The sequence below is a fragment of the Neodiprion pinetum genome, chromosome 3, assembly GCF_021155775.2.
Source record: "Neodiprion pinetum isolate iyNeoPine1 chromosome 3, iyNeoPine1.2, whole genome shotgun sequence".
Classification (NCBI taxonomy): Eukaryota; Metazoa; Arthropoda; class Insecta; order Hymenoptera; family Diprionidae; genus Neodiprion; species Neodiprion pinetum.
The window spans coordinates 8,708,620-8,725,766 of record NC_060234.1 but is presented as its reverse complement, the minus strand read 5'-3'; the positions used below and the strand labels follow the sequence as shown (position 1 = coordinate 8,725,766).

The window sequence follows — 17,147 nt, the reverse complement described above, 5'->3', positions numbered from 1 at the left end:
TTTTTTTTTTTAATCGAATCAAATAGGATGATAAAATTCCATTGGATTATCATCACTTTCACTTATTTACCTTTTCTCGCACGATTCCCTCACAATTCCGCAATTTTTGTAACGAGACCATATTCACGGTTGGGAGATCATTAAGCGTAGGTGGAAAAGTGTGAAGAAGCTCTTGCGTAGAAGCGAGGCGTGAGATTTTCATCCGTCGTCGAGGATGGAGGGGTCTTTCTCTTGGTTTGAATTTTCGCCAGCTAATTTCTCCTACCATCTTTCTTTTCATCGCATCACGTTACATGCACACACACCGCGTTCGTTTCGTAACTTGTGCATGGGTACGGACAGCGCTGACTTGGGAACTGGGACGTGCTCGTCTACATTATGGTTGGATTCTTCTTGAGGGAAGAACAATGCGGGTGGCATTGTGACACGTGAAACGTACAAGATACGGCCTGCAGCGGGCCGCAGAAGAGAAACGCTCTAAGGACCGATTGTTTGCATATCTCTGCGGCACGTTACAATGTTACGAATCAGGGACGGTGTCAAAGTTTCGAATTTGAAAAGTTCCGAAGGCGCAGAATTCCGAACTTTTTCGTGACGAAACTTAAAGTAAAGAAACAAAACTTCGAGGAATCGTCAAAGTTTCGAATGGTCAGAAAACCGACGGCTCAAAGTTCCGAAATGCAAGATTCCGAAAAGTAAAGTTACGATAGAGCAAAATTCCGAGAAGCAAAAATTCCGATAGAACAAAAAACTTGAAACAGATTTTGTTGAAAATTTTATGTACTACTAATTTGGTTCACACCATTTTCAATGTTTCATTAACCCATTAACTGTACTCGTATATTTAGCAATAACCATGTTGAAGAAAGTTTGACGCGCTATAAATAATAACCCATGCATTATACAGAAAAAAGTTTCTAATAAAAGTTATAGGAAATTTTATCATCCACAAAATCTATTGTTACTAGATTTTTGTCGGGTGCGGGTAAAAGATCAGAAAAACCAAAAATCAGAATGGTCCGCATGAAAACGGTCTCACGATGGCTCGTTTTACTTCTTATTCTGTTAGCACTTTCGGAATTTTGTCTTTTCGGTATTTTGTCCTGTCGGAATTCCGCCTTTTCGGAACTTTGAGCGTGGGATTTTCGACCATTCGAAAGTCTGATGCTTCGTCAAAGTTTTGTTTCTTTACTTTAACTTTCGCCACGAAAACATCCGGGATTCTGCGCTTTCGAAACTTTTCGAATTCGGAACTTTGACACCGTCCCCCGAATCAGTTTCCCTCCAAAATGAAGTCGCCGATCATACGAGCCTTGCGCGTACATTTTTTCTTAAATTACAGAGTACAGCAAATGCGAGAGTGATCCTCGAATTTGTTTTCCTATCGAATTGTACTCAAAGAGTATTCACTCGAATGCATACGAAACAATCTAACGCTGTGTTACATTGACGGTGATGTCAGAGTATCGACGAAATGAGCAACCCGTATTTTACACTTTTTATTTTTTCCTTCCGGAAAGGTAAAAATAGTCCTAAGATTTGGAAAATGACGGTGTTGGCTAATCTGATTGGATGCGATGATTGTGAAGGATTCGAAGATTGATGAGAAATTACTAAAATCATGTGATTTCGTACGTCAGTAATCCACCGTAACCTCAAAGTAAGCGCAAATCTGTTGCAAGTAAATTTCGCGATAAATTCAGTGCTCTTGTCGATTTTCCGAATGTTTCTCAACGACTACACAAGCACGAGAATAATCGGAAGCACCGTAATGTTTTCTCAAACTTTAAAACGATTTTATCACCCTGAAGAGTAAAAAAAATGTGAAATACACGCGGTTGGCCTTGAATAAAATACTGTAATAACTCTTACGGCAACTTTCGAAACATTACAAATTGTTGTTATTGTTTAAGACTATTCCAAATATTCGTTTACCTTCAAGTCGAGTTGAAAAGAAGGAAAGTAAAACGGTAGAAAAGAAAATAATAAACTCGAGATCGACAGCCTGCCCCGATTTTTACCAAGCATGGATACGTGTCTGAACTCGAAGAGGTGCAATTTACAGTTTCTACGCCACAAGATGCGGATTGACGAGTTATGTTTTCCCATTTTACGTGGAGAAAATTGCGGTTCAAGGCGCCGTTATAGGATGGGATTGGAAGTAAAGATAGGTGATTCTTATAGCTTCGATCATTTCGTTCCACACTTACTCCGACGTAGTTACCTGTGTAGTCACGTAATCGTGTTTACACAAGAAGGAAAAAAAAAAAAAAAAAAACACAATCTACGCAGACAATGAGCAGGAAAAAAGTCACAGGAATTACGTGTACAATGTACGATTATACGTGACCAGCTACGTAATTCCATTTTACTTGCCTTACGTTAGAAAATATGTTGTGCATTCATGGGAACTCGTTACGATTCTTTGCGAGACTAAGTGAAACTTTACGTAAGTTTGTGATTCGAATTTTTGCTGAAACTTTGCGAGACGTCGCGCGATCTCGTGAAGATTCGTTAAACTTCGCGAGGACACATTGTGGGAACATTGAAGGCCGTCTCGAGACTTCGCGTGGATTTAATTCGCCAAAATTTCATTAGACTTTGTGAGATTTAGCAATCAGTTCACGAAGACTTTCTGAGAATTGACGAAACACAATAAAAAAAAAAAAAATGAAAGATTTCGTGGTTTTGTCGATGGCGATGAATTTCATATTCGCAAGAATCACGGGACTTCATTGAATTTTAAAGGAAACTTGACAGGACTTCGTCGAATTTGATAGTGAAAATTTCACAAGATTTCACGAGACTTGTGACGAGAATCCAGTTCAACGAGAGTTGTGATTTGGAGAGAAACGGCGATTCCAATATGGACGAAAGAAATTCCCAGAATATCGGATTCTTTTGAAAATCCATCTCTATTCATTGTTTTTCGGACTAAGATAAAAAAAACCTGACATTAGAATAGGGAAATTCAATACGACGAGTACGAAAACTAGCAAAATTGGTCAGAGCAGGCAAAGCTTGTAAAATATGCTATCTGAACGTTTTTAAAGTATAGCTGTTAAACATTAGCAAAATCAACATCGATTCGAAACAGTCATTTCGAAGGATACCGAACGAAACGACTCGTGCATCATACCAAGCGGAAAGCAGATAAACGGTTGCAAAGAAAACCGCAAGTAAAGATAAAACAGCTTAATTCGTACATTCGTTAATTGGCAAACTGAAAGTGTAATCGTGCAATACGGAGATTTTCACAAACGCATGTACGGCAGTTACTGACCTAGTGCAGCAAATCTTTGAGAGCGTCTGTTGCAGAATGGTGACCTAGAAGAAACAGCGATTGCCTAGGTGAACGTTTCCGTGGCGCATTAAGGGGGTATTCTAGTGTAGAAATTTGAAAAAATTGATTTTTTTTTTTTTTTTATATTTTCAAAGCTTAACCTTTTAAGAATGTGTCCTTGAAAGGACAAGTCAAAATTTCAATTATTTTCAGAGATATAGCTATTTTAGTGACACGTCTTCAATACTGGCTCGGCTGGAACGAATTTTACTCGAAACTTTAAACGCGTTTTTCTCAAAACTACATTTTTCAAAACGGTTGACATGATTTCTCAAGTTCTATTGAACCGATTTACTTGAAATTTGGTGAGAATCTTCTCAATACATGTCTCTATCGCACGAACCATTATTATAACGAAATAATAATTTTTACTATTTTTAAAAAATTCAGAAACGTCCAAAAAAGTCAAAAAAAACGTATTATTTTTTCGGACAGCCGTAATTTGGCAAAAAAAAATTTTTTTTCGACTTTTTTTTGGTTAGTACGATAGCTGCATTTATGTAGATTAATAATCTTTTTTTTTTTTTTTTTCTGATTTTGAAAATGCTTGCAATCGTGACAACATTGGCGCGCAATTTTTTTCGTACCCCCCACTTCAACAACTCATAGCACTTTCAATTTTGTATTTTTTGACTTGTTTTTTTTTTTTTGTAATCGTGAAATGATAATAAACGCCTGATAAAAAAATGGATAGTAAAAATATTTTTTGTTTTTTGTTTATAGCACTTCAAAAAACACCTCAAATTCATGCCTCTACACTAGAATACCCCCTTAAGCTGGCGCAAAGCCACGCGGCGTCGCAAATACGAACCAGTGTAACATCGCTTTGCCAAATCCACCCTCGTTTCTGCAGGAGGTGGGCGACGGAAACGCGAATAACTGAGGCAACTACGAGGAGATCGTGCTGTAGATCTTTTACTTGAGAATGTACATAAAAGTCGCAAAAGTGAGTTCAAGAAAGCGGGGCAAACGATGTTGCAGAGGAATGATTACGCATGAGGCGTTCCGTGCCAAATCACCCAGACTGTGACTTTGACATAATTTGAGATTCTTGTTTTTATAAATACGGCAGTTCTCACGCAGAAGACTGTGAAGAACGATTGGTAAAACTATTTATTATCGAACGTTTTATTTTACAAACTTGTTCAAGCTATCCCAAAACCGATAATGATTCGAATTTTGAGGATATCGGCACAGCTTCTCTGATGTTCGGTACGGTGTTTTTGTTTCGAAAATGACGTTCAATTTTTCATAGATTTTCTCAAAAAAAATTAAATCACTGTCGTTTCGAGGTAGCTGAAATAATTTACGAAGAAAAACAATTGCCGGAAAGAATTTTGATTCACTGTTTCATTGTAGTTTTCGAGGCGTGAACTATCAAGGTCAGGGTCACAAACTGGTTGATTAGGCGTGGAATACACCATACACGAGTATAAAAATCGCTTTTCTACGAGCTTGAAAGTCACGCGTACATGTATGTTTACTTTGGATGCATGCAGACGAGAAATTCAAGAAACACTGGAAGTTCAGGAAAATCGGAAACGAGAAAAAAACATCGCGAACTTCCGGGTCCATAAAATTTGCACAGAACGCGGTATGTGGGTCAAATAAACACTTTTATACTTCTATTCCCTGGAAAGTTCAGAGGCGTTTCGTTCAATACGCCGAGTAAAAACTGCACGTACGGTCTAATATCGAGCATTTTTACGTAAATAATATCTCAATTGTAAACAATCCAATGTGGACGTTACGTACAATATCATGAGATAAATAAATACATTCTTCCATCATGTTTCGCCAAAAAATCAATATTGCCAAAAATATTCAACCAAACCGTCGAAATCTTCATGGTGGATGAAATTCTCAATCATTCCAGTTTTAAAAAAAAACGAAAGACCCAATTCGAACATTTAGTACAGGCAATAGGGGACCCGTTACTCTTGTCCATAATGCACTGAATTACAGGAGTTATTTTTTTTCATAAATAGGTTCAGTATGACGTACTGAATGTAAGTTCACAAAATCCTTACAAATTTTAAGTACGGAAGTGCCACCATTTTGAGAAAAACCGTTTCGGTCTGTATCTCCGTAACCCTGCACTCTGGGCCCAAAATGATAATGACCTTTATTGTAGATAATGATATTTCATACCTTTTTTGTTTAATAACTTTTTTTGTATCACTAACTATTAACAACTTATACGACTGCCAAAATATAATATAAATTTGAAAAAAATTCCATCAGGTAGTTGCTGTTTTTTTGCAGTTAAGAAAGCAAATTGTTTATTGCTATTTGTCACCTCATGAATATTTTTTGCACATGTTTGAAGAATTTTCATCATTATTCTATGCATCCCGCGTTTTTATTAACCTTCCACCCGATAGGGCGACATAGAAAGCGTTATAACTTCATAAATATTTATTTAAGGACAAAAAGTTTCAAGTAAAAGTTGTAGGAAATTTGTGGATCTAAAAGTTAGATCGTTAGCATTTCGTTGTTTAAACAGTTATTCGAGGAGATATTGATCAACAAGTCAATAAATGAATTTTGGCAGTCGTATAGGTTGTAAATAGTTAGTGATACAAAAAAAGTTATCAAACAAAAAAGATAGAAAATATCATTATCTACAGTAAAGGTCATTATCATTTTGGGCCTAGAGTGCACGGTTACGGAGATACAGGCCGAAACGGTTTTGCTCAAAATGGCGGCACTTCCGCACTTAAAATTTGTAAGGATTTTGTGAATTTACATTCAGTACGTCATACTGAACCTATTTATGAAAAAAAAATAACTCCTGTAATTCAGTGCACGACAAAATTCCCTATTGCCTGTACCAATTCACGTTTCCACCGATTACAAAGTTTCTGCAACAGCCAGGTTATAAGCTGCCCAGGACGTGGTCAGGGACGCATAGGAAGGTAGGCAGGTACGGGCAGAGCTCGTATCCGACCGGAAGTGGACAGTAGTGGTACGGGTACATGCATATTCATTATTCAGGGCACGCGCTCAACTGTCGGCCAGCTGCATCTGCGGGTCTCTGCCGTCACAATATTGTGACCGCAGGTTTCGCGACGCTGAGAAATTTTCTTTCGATTCTCAAACGAGAAGAGAGGAAGAATGCACAGTCAAAGTCTCGCCAAATCCAACGCGCCAATTTGTACACTAGGGGGCGATGATGTCCGCTAAACAGCAGGAAATGGTGGTTGAACAAGTCGCCAGATTGGCGCTCGTGAGTAATAAGGGAAGCAATCTGATCGGACCTTAGCAATCAGGATTCAATCGGGTTCGATCGATTTGCCGCTTTGTGGAACTTTCGCTGTAGCAACGCCATCTTAATTTCCCTCTATTTTACGGAGATAGTCCTCCTTTCCTCTACTCTCTACAGGTTATGTTTACAAAGTTTGAGCCTGTGTTCCGTTGCCGGCCGGCGGTGGCGCTGCGAGTTCATTCTGCATTGCCAACCTAACCGACTTGTTGGGAAAAATTAGCCGTCTGAGAATTACCGACCCCGAGTGTACGGAGTGTGTAATTTTATTCCGTTATTATCATCTTCCTGCAATTTTCATACGATTTATCCGATGGAGAAACGTTAGCCTGTTTCTCGCGTTAAGATTTTTTACATACAGTGCGACCGAGATTCAATTCCTTCATTGTTTACTTAGTCAAAAATATTTCTATACATTTTCCGACACAAAACACGTCGCGTCGATACAACGTCAACGTTTATGATTGTAGTACGGTTTTGTAAACTCAAGTTTGCTTCATTTACAGCTCAGATCAATTCCTGCCTAAGCAATTTGATTGAACTGCAGTTTTTTATTTGCGGACGTCCGTCGTTTTGGTTTCACAGTTTCAAAATCAAAGAATTTGAGGGTCAAAAGCAGCGGCCGACATATTTTCATGGTCATCGGATAAGTTTTTGGTCCGAGGAAATTTATGTAACACCAGAAATACATTCCGACTGATTCACAGAAATTCCGTCTAGATGTATGACGCAATAATGGTGTAATTCATAATTCAGTCTCTTTCGTTTGCGGAGACTTCAAGCTTCCCTGAAAAATTGCTTTAACTTTAGTGTTAAAAATTTAGGGCGTTGTTCAAGCTTTTTATAACGCGCAGGGTAAGGAGAGTATACAACGATCGTGGGGATAACACTTCCTCCTATGCATCATGCGTTATACGGGTAAAAACTCATTTTTCTCCCCCGAACACGCAACGGCAAATTAGACAGCGGCGGTGAGTTAGCGTTACGTTTTGTCTACGGTAAATTTGACCAGATGCTCCACCGTCCAAAATTTAAGGCGGCACCATCGCCACGGACGAACAAATTCTGTGGACGCCATTATTTAAATGAGTGCTTTTTTAAGCTGTACGAAAAAAAAGTGACCAAGTTAATTATTCAAGCAAGAAGTCTGATTGTTTGAAAACTATTTCATTTTAGAGACGTTGCACGTACGTTTTGTGAGAATGGTTCATTTTATTAAATAACGAATTTTCAACAAATCCGCAGAGTCGGATGTTTTTTTGTGAGTTGGTCAAAAAATCTGATACGTGTAACGAATAAAATCGTAATGATTTACAAACGATGAACTTACGATCCGGTAAGAAATACGTTACATGTTGTTGTCTAAAATTTAACTCGAGAGTATGTCTGGAGAATTATGCACAAATATAAAACGAGCTGTTGCTCATGCAATAATGATTTTTTTGATGAAAAAACGATAGAACAGTGAGAATTCTTTGATATTGTTATTATAGCGAGGTATTTATAGTCGAAATTCAGTGTTTTTAAACATTTTTCATGTATCACGATGATCGTACTGGTTAGATGTAACTAAATTATTACCTTTAGTATCATTCTATAAATCTTTGTTTTATCGCGTTTTTTTTTTCAGCGCTACGTTGAGTGCATTCGGCTAAATCTGACTTGTTTACAATGGTACCTACACACCAATTGCGCAATGATTCTTGCACTCCTTATTTAGAAGCACCAACAATTGTTTTATAACAAACATTCGTAGGCTTCCCATTTGGCTACGTGTAATTTTTATCTAAGATTTTGTATTGTTTCAACCTAGTTACGAAGTTTTCAGAGGTGGTATTATACACCGTTAGAGTTCGTTAAATTTCACACAATAGCGTGTGAAATGCAATTCTAGAGTATTGTTATACACACATTGTACTTGTCGTGCGAAATGACGTTGTACTGCAAGCGCTCAGTTGTGCCGTAATGCTTGAAAACAATTACGTCGAAGATTATATTTTCCCAGAACGAACACGAAAAGAATCTTCCGGACAGCGTCTGTGAATCAATATTCTTGCAAAGATAACAACTTTTTATACATAATTCATCCCGTATTTAGCCTCCATGGTCTACAATCTTATCAACGATTTACTCTGTCGATAAAACAGGGTAACTAATGCAACCGTTTACAGTTTTATAACAATACAAACATCGGCAAGAGCCATTCGATAATACGATAACATTACAGGCTTTTCAGAAAAGACGTTAATTTTCCACCAGATCAGCCGTATTCTCTATTTTCTTAAGTTCGTATCGAACTGATCCTTTAAGGTAGTACCGTGATAGCAGCAGTCCTCAACTTCCAGAGAAATATCCCCCGTATAAAACATTATAACTAAAGTAAAAAGTAGTTGAGAAACAGTACACCTTTGCGCCTCCTTTCACATGCGCAGAAGTATAAAAATTTTCCCATTGCGTCTTTTGTCTGACTTGGCAACGTTGCATTCTGACTCAGTATCTCTTGCCCCTCAAGCATGTGTTGTAGAGAAATGTATTGTTATGAAATCAATTTGAGGTTAGTTATAATTGGAGACTGAAAATAATACACAATGACTTCGCGATTAAAAAACGGCAAAGTTCTGACATTTACTTCTATTCGTTGGGCCTTTATGGCATTTTAAACTTCCCGCGTAGGGCAACGTTGCCAAGTCACTATTTCTCACGGGTCAGGTTATGAGAGAAAGTTTGAAAATCATTAAAAGCAACAAACTTCAAGAATTATTTACAAAAAAATGAATACTGCTTGTTTATGTTTTTTTTTGAAAAAAATTACTTGTTATATCCTCAATTAATAATTCTCAGTTTTTAAAAAAAATTCTAAGAAAAGTATGGCTGTTATTAAATAAAATGCTCACTCTAACTACGGTCGGGATAGGGAATACATGTAAATTGTACGACCTTTGATCGCTAATATTGCAAAATTTAGTACCGCAAGGACTATTAAAAAAAATTCCTACGTATGAAGGACACTTCAAATTATGTGTATTCAAAAATTGAAAGATATTGTAAGAAAAGTGATTTATCACGGTACTACCTTAAAGTCTTTGATACTCTTCACCGCGACTTTCGACCAAGATAACAAAAACGTTAGCATATCACCCGCGTGTCCAAAATTGAAAATACACGGTGTATTCTGCTTTATAGATCATGAAGAAGAAACGTAATTATATCTTCAAAAATGCAGATCCGTCATCACCCACTAAAGTCGTCGGAATGACGGAGGAACATGTCCCTTACCTTTTTCATTTCGTCGTAGCTCGACGGTGCGAGTGGATGGTGCCGGGGAGTGATACCCCCTAGGCAAGGACATTGATCTACACTCACCTGTAACAGTGAAAAAAGAAGAAAAAAAATTATATTAAATTTGAACAATGCAGTTGTTACAGGAACGAAGTTATTCAGACGACAGTTAATTTCACGACCGATTACGAAACGAAGAACATGACGTTTAATCAAAGAAGTCGGTCAGTTGAAGATCAATGCTTTTTTTTGATTTAGTTACTAATCGGTAGGACATTGATTATTTATAAAATTAATTTATCCAAAAGCTTGTACGATGATTTTTCTGAGATTACGAGAAACAAAAAACAGGATGGCAAACAACAAAATCTTGGCTATCGATTTTTTCTCATTTCAAAAGTGTTTTGAAACGGTGAAAAATTTAGTAAACTCATTTTATTTCGACCCACCAAAGCATAGTCAGATTCAAAAGGCACAATTTTGCGAATTCATTGTGACAGATTTTTTTTTTCAATTACAGTCACGTCAATATTGCTATTTGCTGTAATCAGAATTAATGTCAGCGCAGTTGTGAAAATCTGAATATTCTGTGATACTAATACGGGATCAAATAAAGTGTCTCGATGAGATTGCACAGAAATAGTCTTCTCGATAAATAAGTCATCACAGGTTGAAATCAAACGGTTCATACCTACAGACTTTTTGCCGTTTTGATTAAAGCAATTTGAGATGAGGCTCTTGATTATTGATATATTTTACTCTTTTACAAGTATTATAAATTCTTAGAGAATTCACGCGATCGATATTCAATATGTGATTACCTTGTAATAAAGTTAACAAAAAAATATCGACTTTAAACCGGTCAACCTCTTTAAAATTCTCCGACACTCGTTTCATCGGTTTGTCGTATATTTTGTAGATTTCTTGTACATATTGTAGAACTAAAGAAATACTAGACTATACAGGGTAGGTAAATAACAATAAAACACAGCGCAGTTTAACTTGAACTGCAGTCAAACGAGTCGTTTGTTTTTTTTTTTTTTTTATTTCGGTTTGATTGTTGTGTAAATATGATATCGATGAACAGGCTGTAGAGTCCTCAATCTAAAGTTAGGAAAAGAGAAAAAACTGTTTGAAAAATCTCCAACAGTGCTGTTTGCACCAATAATATCGAACACAAATGAAACAACATTCCGACGATGTATTTAAATTAAAAAAAAGTGCAGTGTCGTGGAACACCCGACAGAAGCGAAGCTTCTTACGCTTCGTATATAAAATCCAATTGATTATCGCTTTCTGAGCACAATATTCATCGCACAGTATTTGTAGAAATTTTTTACTCATATTTTATATATATATATATATATTAGGGTGGGCCAAAAAAATCGACTATTTTTTTTTCACTTGGTACTCCGAAAACTTGGTTGGTAGAGACCTCAAAAACATTCTCTACAAGTATGATCTCTTAATTTCAAAAGGAAGGTCCTCCGCCTCGCAGTTTTCTATTTTTTTCTTATGGTGAGGAAGAAAAATACATATCTCGGTATCTACTATTGATAAAAAAAAATGTGTATCATATTTTCGTAGTAAATTGAATTCTCTACAAAAAAGGTCTCTTACAATTTTTTTGTATACCTTACTGTTCAGAAGTTATTGAAGGTTAAAGTTTGATCATTTTAAGGTAGATGTCTTTTTTTGATAAATTTTATAACTCTTCAACAAAAAGTCATTATAATACGTGCAACTCATATTTTTGTAGGAAATTGAATTCTCTACAAAAAAAGATGTCACAATTTTTTTGTATACCTCAGTGTTCAGAAGATATTCACCGTCAAACTTCAATGCACACTATTTTTAACAGTGGCGTTAGCTGCACAAGACAAACAGACGAAGCGATAGGATTTAAAACAAAAATCCTCTCGAGCAAAACATTTTATGTATAATTTGTGAAAAGAAGTTCTAAAATGTTCTCTGAACAAACGCCATAAAAATAATTAAGAGCATGATTGGGATTTCAAAATATAAAAAAAAAAATTGTAAAAATACTAAAAAAATGATAAATTACGAAAATTTTTTGAAACAGAGAACTTTTATAGTAGTTACTTCGACGACAGAAACTGAAATTCGTACAAATTTTCCCGAAACTCATGAATTAAATTGAAATTGTTTGAATTATTAACAAAAAACTGTTAAAAATAGTGTGCATTGAAGTTTGACGGTGAATATCTTCTGAACAGTGAGGTGTACAAAAAAATTGTAAGAGACCATTTTTGTAGAGAATTCAATTTCCAACGAAAATACGAGTTGCTCGTATTATAATGACTTTTTGTTGAAGAGTTATAAAATTCATAAAAAAAAGACATCTACCTTAAAATGATCAAACTTTAACCTTCAATAACTTCTGAACGGTGAGGTATACAAAATAATTGTAAGAGACCTTTTTTGTAGAGAATTCAATTTCCTACGAAAATATGATACACATTTTTTATTTGTCAATAGTAGATACCGAGATATGTATTTTTCTTCCTCACCATAAGGAAAAAATAGACAACCGCGAGGCGGAGGACCTTCCTATTAAAATTGAGAGCTCATACTCGGAGAGAATGTTTTCGAGGTCTCTACCAACCAAGTTTTCGGAGTATAAAGTTAAAAAAAAAAATAGTCGATTTTTTTGGCCCACCCTAATATATATGTATTACAGTATTACCGGCGCTGCCTGTCGCAGTTCCCTTCTCTAGTATTCTGCCTCGCTGAATCACATGGGCAACAATTCGCGCTGCCCAGCCAATGAGGAGCGTTGCAGCTTTCGTAACGTTTCACTTTTTATGAGTTAGGTCCCCATCGCAAACGTGGTGTAACGGAATTTTTATTCCTATTACAAGGATTGGAAATGAATATTGAATACTTTCATCGATAAAAAAAAATTCTCTCATAACCTTTTCCCTTCGACAGAAAATGAGATAGAACAATGCAGCAAAATCCTTAAAATTACCTGGATGTAAATGCACATATTAGGTGTATAAATAAAAATGTAAAGGTATAAAAACTTATCACGAACCATCCCATTCAGGATTTCGCCTCGTTTAGGCCTTTTTTCCTTACTTCGACCGTGTTTGTTTGCAAACTATGTATCTTTGTTTTATCACGAAGAATATTGAAATTTAATAAGAAACGTAGATTCGATAGAAGTTTATAGTTTTTCGAAGAGCGCACTCCATGTTTGCTCTAGTCAGATAGGCGTTTACGGTTCGGTCGTCGTCAGAGGAGTGAGAGTGAAAAATTGCGAAGTCGGAAATCGTCAAAGTAATCACAAAGGTCAAGAATTCACCTATGGGCTCACCTACTAAATCAGTCAAGTTTTACTTTGAGTTGGGCGAGCGTATTCAAACTTTTACAGTGGGGTTAAAAAGCTTCGCCTCAATATTTCTTACCCAATTTCAATAACACAAACCGAGGTATGAACAATCGGATAAAAGGTTTCAAGTATAGAATTTTGAAAATTTTTAGCCTCCAATATTTTTACTCCGATGTTTTCACTCCTCTCCCAACTTTTCACAGACAAGCCTTTATCCTTTTAAAATAAAAATCTCGGGGAAAATGATGACGTATGTGCATACGTGCATGCATACAACGAAACTGATAAATATAGATGGGTATCTGCTTTATAGAAACCACAGTGGTCGCAGATTGGAATTCAGGGCACGTACGCTCAGCGCCCACTGTTGCTGATGGATGGATGGATGGATGGATGGACGGACGAGTGTAGACCGTAGGTGTGTACCTACGTGCAACAATTAGGTCGTTAAGGTCCGATGTTTTAATCATCGCATTTTTTCAGCAACCGATTGTACGTACGGGCAGTCGAGTCGGCTCATAGGCGTGGATATTGCCAGATATTATTGACTCAAAATGCAAGGCAAGCTCAAATATTGCAAGTATAATTTGTGTAAAGTGTGGAAAAAACGTTAAGATTTATTCGGCTAGTGGCAAGTTTGAAAAATAATTAATTATTACAAGAACAGAAAAGATGAAACCAAGTTTTGAAGATTTATGAAACTGAAATTGGGTCTTTGGATTTGAAAAATAAAAAAAAAATATCCACAAGTGTCTGAAACAGAGAAATATAAAATAATTAAATTGTATTCTCGATTGTTTCTGAATAATAATAATTGCGGATGTTGCGAGCAATTGAATTTCACTGATTTCGTAATATACAGATATAATACCTTAGCATGTGTGACGTCATATTGTTGTAGTTTGAAAACTAGTGTAATGTCGTCGATTTTAATTTAATTAAAAAAAGCCAAAATATGACCTACTTATTTTTGGATTCTCTGCTCGATACGCATGTACAATTTTTTCATACAAACACCCAATTGACTCTGTTAACTTTCGACCGGGAAATGTCTCTCTATTAATAACTAAGAAAAAATGAAAATGAAGAATCACTCAAAAAATACAGCCAGTTTATTTTCCAACAACTTCAGAACCATGTCGTATTTATAATTCATGTTTTCAATGCTACAATTTTTCTGTAAGTAAGATTTTCATGGATCAGGGGCACTTCCAATTTCTGAATACTTTTGCTGTAAATCTCCGGTGGAGGATCTTTAAACAACGGTTAATAGATTTTTTCGTTGTAAAATATAAATCAATTATTTACATTTTGTAAAGAATTGAACCATTGCAAACAAAATGGACGAGGGTTCGTTAAAATACATTTTTCTATAACGAAATAAAATAGTTCTGATTAAATTTTGTTTCGTAATGTTTCCAATTCCGACACTTTTTTTAATGAACTCGACACCTCAAAGCATCAACATTTAAAACATGTACAACAAATTGCAGGTAGAATCGTATTGAAGATTTTCCAGAGAGCAACAAAATTTATTTGTATGCGTTAGATATGTTTTTAACGCAATTTTGATTCTATACCTAAATTTCATAAAAGTTTAAACGTGATTATAGAGGTTTTTGAAACTAGACGAAATTGAGACGAAAAATAAATCTCACTTAATAAAAAGGGTCATGTATTATGGTGGAATACATTGAAGAACAGTTGGATTCGAAGAACACGCGTTCGCACGTAAAAATATCGGCACGGTGTTGGCAGATAAACGAGAGGTTAGTGCCTGTAAACGTGATTCGCATTTCTCATTTCACCCGTGCGAAATACCTGCGACCTATCGCATAATTCACGGTCTCTGTAATAGTTTGAGGAAATAATTCGTTGCGACGTGAAACAACAATATACGAACGAGCTGAAGATTTCATGATTTGGGGATTGAAACGATTTGGATCATTTAATCGAACAGCAAGATTAAGGACATTTAGACAGATTACTGGAGAAACGAATCGAACGATAAGATTGTATTTGTCATAGCGTAAGGAGTAAAAATGTCCAAAAATTAATCGATTTTCTATTAAATCGAAACTTTTTTCCTGATCAATCGATTATAATTGATTTCGTTCTTTTTTTTCGAAATCGATTTGTTTTTATTACTCCCATAAACAACGCAATATAATATAAATATATGTGATTAAAGCATCAATTATTATCAGTGTCTTATTTACTAATAGACCTATTTGCTATAATAAGTGAAAGATAAATGAATATTTCTATTTGAAATTGACGATTATTTTCAATAAAACTATCAAACAACGTTTCTGGTGTTTAACCCTAGATTGCCACACCGGGGTCCCCAAGACCCCAGAGTAATTTTGCATAGGCTGGTCCTTGTATAATGAAAAGGAGTTGAAGGAAAAGTTTGGAATTACCTCAGTAGTGACACGGGTCTAAATCGAGTCCGGGGTCTCCGAGACCCCAGTGTGGCAACGACGTAACTTTCTCGAGGGTAAGTACTTCAAATTCAATTCATTTTATGTTTATAATATTATATATTTGTTCAATATAATATTTTTTCCGCATTTTCAAGACTTTTTTTTTTTCAATTGAAAAAATCATAGAAGTCGAAATTGACGCTTCGTGGTTAGAGCTCTGTATTGGCCAGCTTGTTTATTGCCAGATTCAAGCTGAAGATCTACCGAGCAAACATTTGTACACAATAACTCAAACAAATATTACTAACGTATTTTACAGTAAAAATATGCAAATCCGGAGTAAGACGCGCAGCTGCGAGAGTCTTGCCTGTAATAAGAGCGCTTTCGTACTTCAAGTTTGACTAGTAATAACTTAAATCGAATTGTCATTATATTGATTGAAAAATAAATCTAATAAATACTTTATGTTACACATGGACATTTGTAAGATCTCGTTTTCCTTCCAGCAAATATAAAGTATTCTGTATCGTGCAAATCACTTGAAACGTAAAAAGTGGAAAATTTGTCACATTGACCACTTGAAATTTTGTTGATAATATTGAAATATCGGATCACCACATTTTTTTTCCATGCTTTGCAGTGTGCCCATCAAGATGCTGAAAGAATTTTTAAAACGGGCAACTAGCACAGAAGATACGAATTCTTGAAAAGAAAGTGTGAAATCGAGATTTTTCTCGCGTTTTTGGACTTTCTTTTCTTTTTAAACTCGTACATCTCAGAGTTGTTTCGTTCTATCATTTTTTTTCCATCACAGGGCTGTTCCTTGATCGATTCTTGATCGACTGAAAAAAAAGACTTGAACATTTCAATTTTAACTGTAGTTATGGAAAAAAATCCGAATGGAAACCACGAGATCCCGGTGTGGTAATGACACAGGAAAAAGATAGATGTGGCAATGTAAAGTTAAAACTACATACTGAAATTACGAAATTTTGGTTTCAAATGCACCGTTTCAAAAAAAAAAAAAAAACGGAATAATCAACTAATCGCTTAATATTTACCCATTCAATCGAGTCGTGTTCGATTATTCTTTTGGACTCGATAGATCGATGCATCGACTTTTTTTAACTCAGTGGTCATCGCTAGTAAGGAGTAAGGCGTGCTCGAAACAGGACCGATTTTCGTTCAAGGTCGCGCATTTCACCAATTGACGTCACGGCAAGTCATAGTGAGCCTACAGCGCAGGCGCACGCGCGCGTACAAAATACAACATAACCTCAACTATACGTTGATACGCGCATAAACAAACGTTGTGGGTCATGCAGAGGTAAAATAGTATTCACATTTCCACTATTCGTGTACTGAAGAATTTAGTCAATGTTTCATGTGTAACATTCTAATCTACCTCGGAATCTTTCAAAAGTTTTAAATTGATTGCTTGTTTTGACGTCAACTGACGAAACTTTTCCATTGGTTCGT

At 35.9% G+C, this 17,147-nt stretch overlaps 1 protein-coding gene across 7 annotated transcripts in view; it reads right to left on the bottom strand.

The window, feature by feature from the left end:
• Positions 1–17,147, bottom strand: part of raskol (Ras GTPase-activating protein raskol) — a 232,647-nt gene that overhangs the window by 80,250 nt on the left and 135,250 nt on the right. For all 7 annotated transcript variants that reach the window (XM_046619079.2, XM_069134882.1, XM_046619072.2 and 4 more), the window contains one exon: positions 9,885–9,971. In XM_046619079.2, coding sequence (XP_046475035.1) covers positions 9,885–9,971 — 87 coding nt within the window. The remainder of the gene's footprint in view (positions 1–9,884; positions 9,972–17,147) is intronic.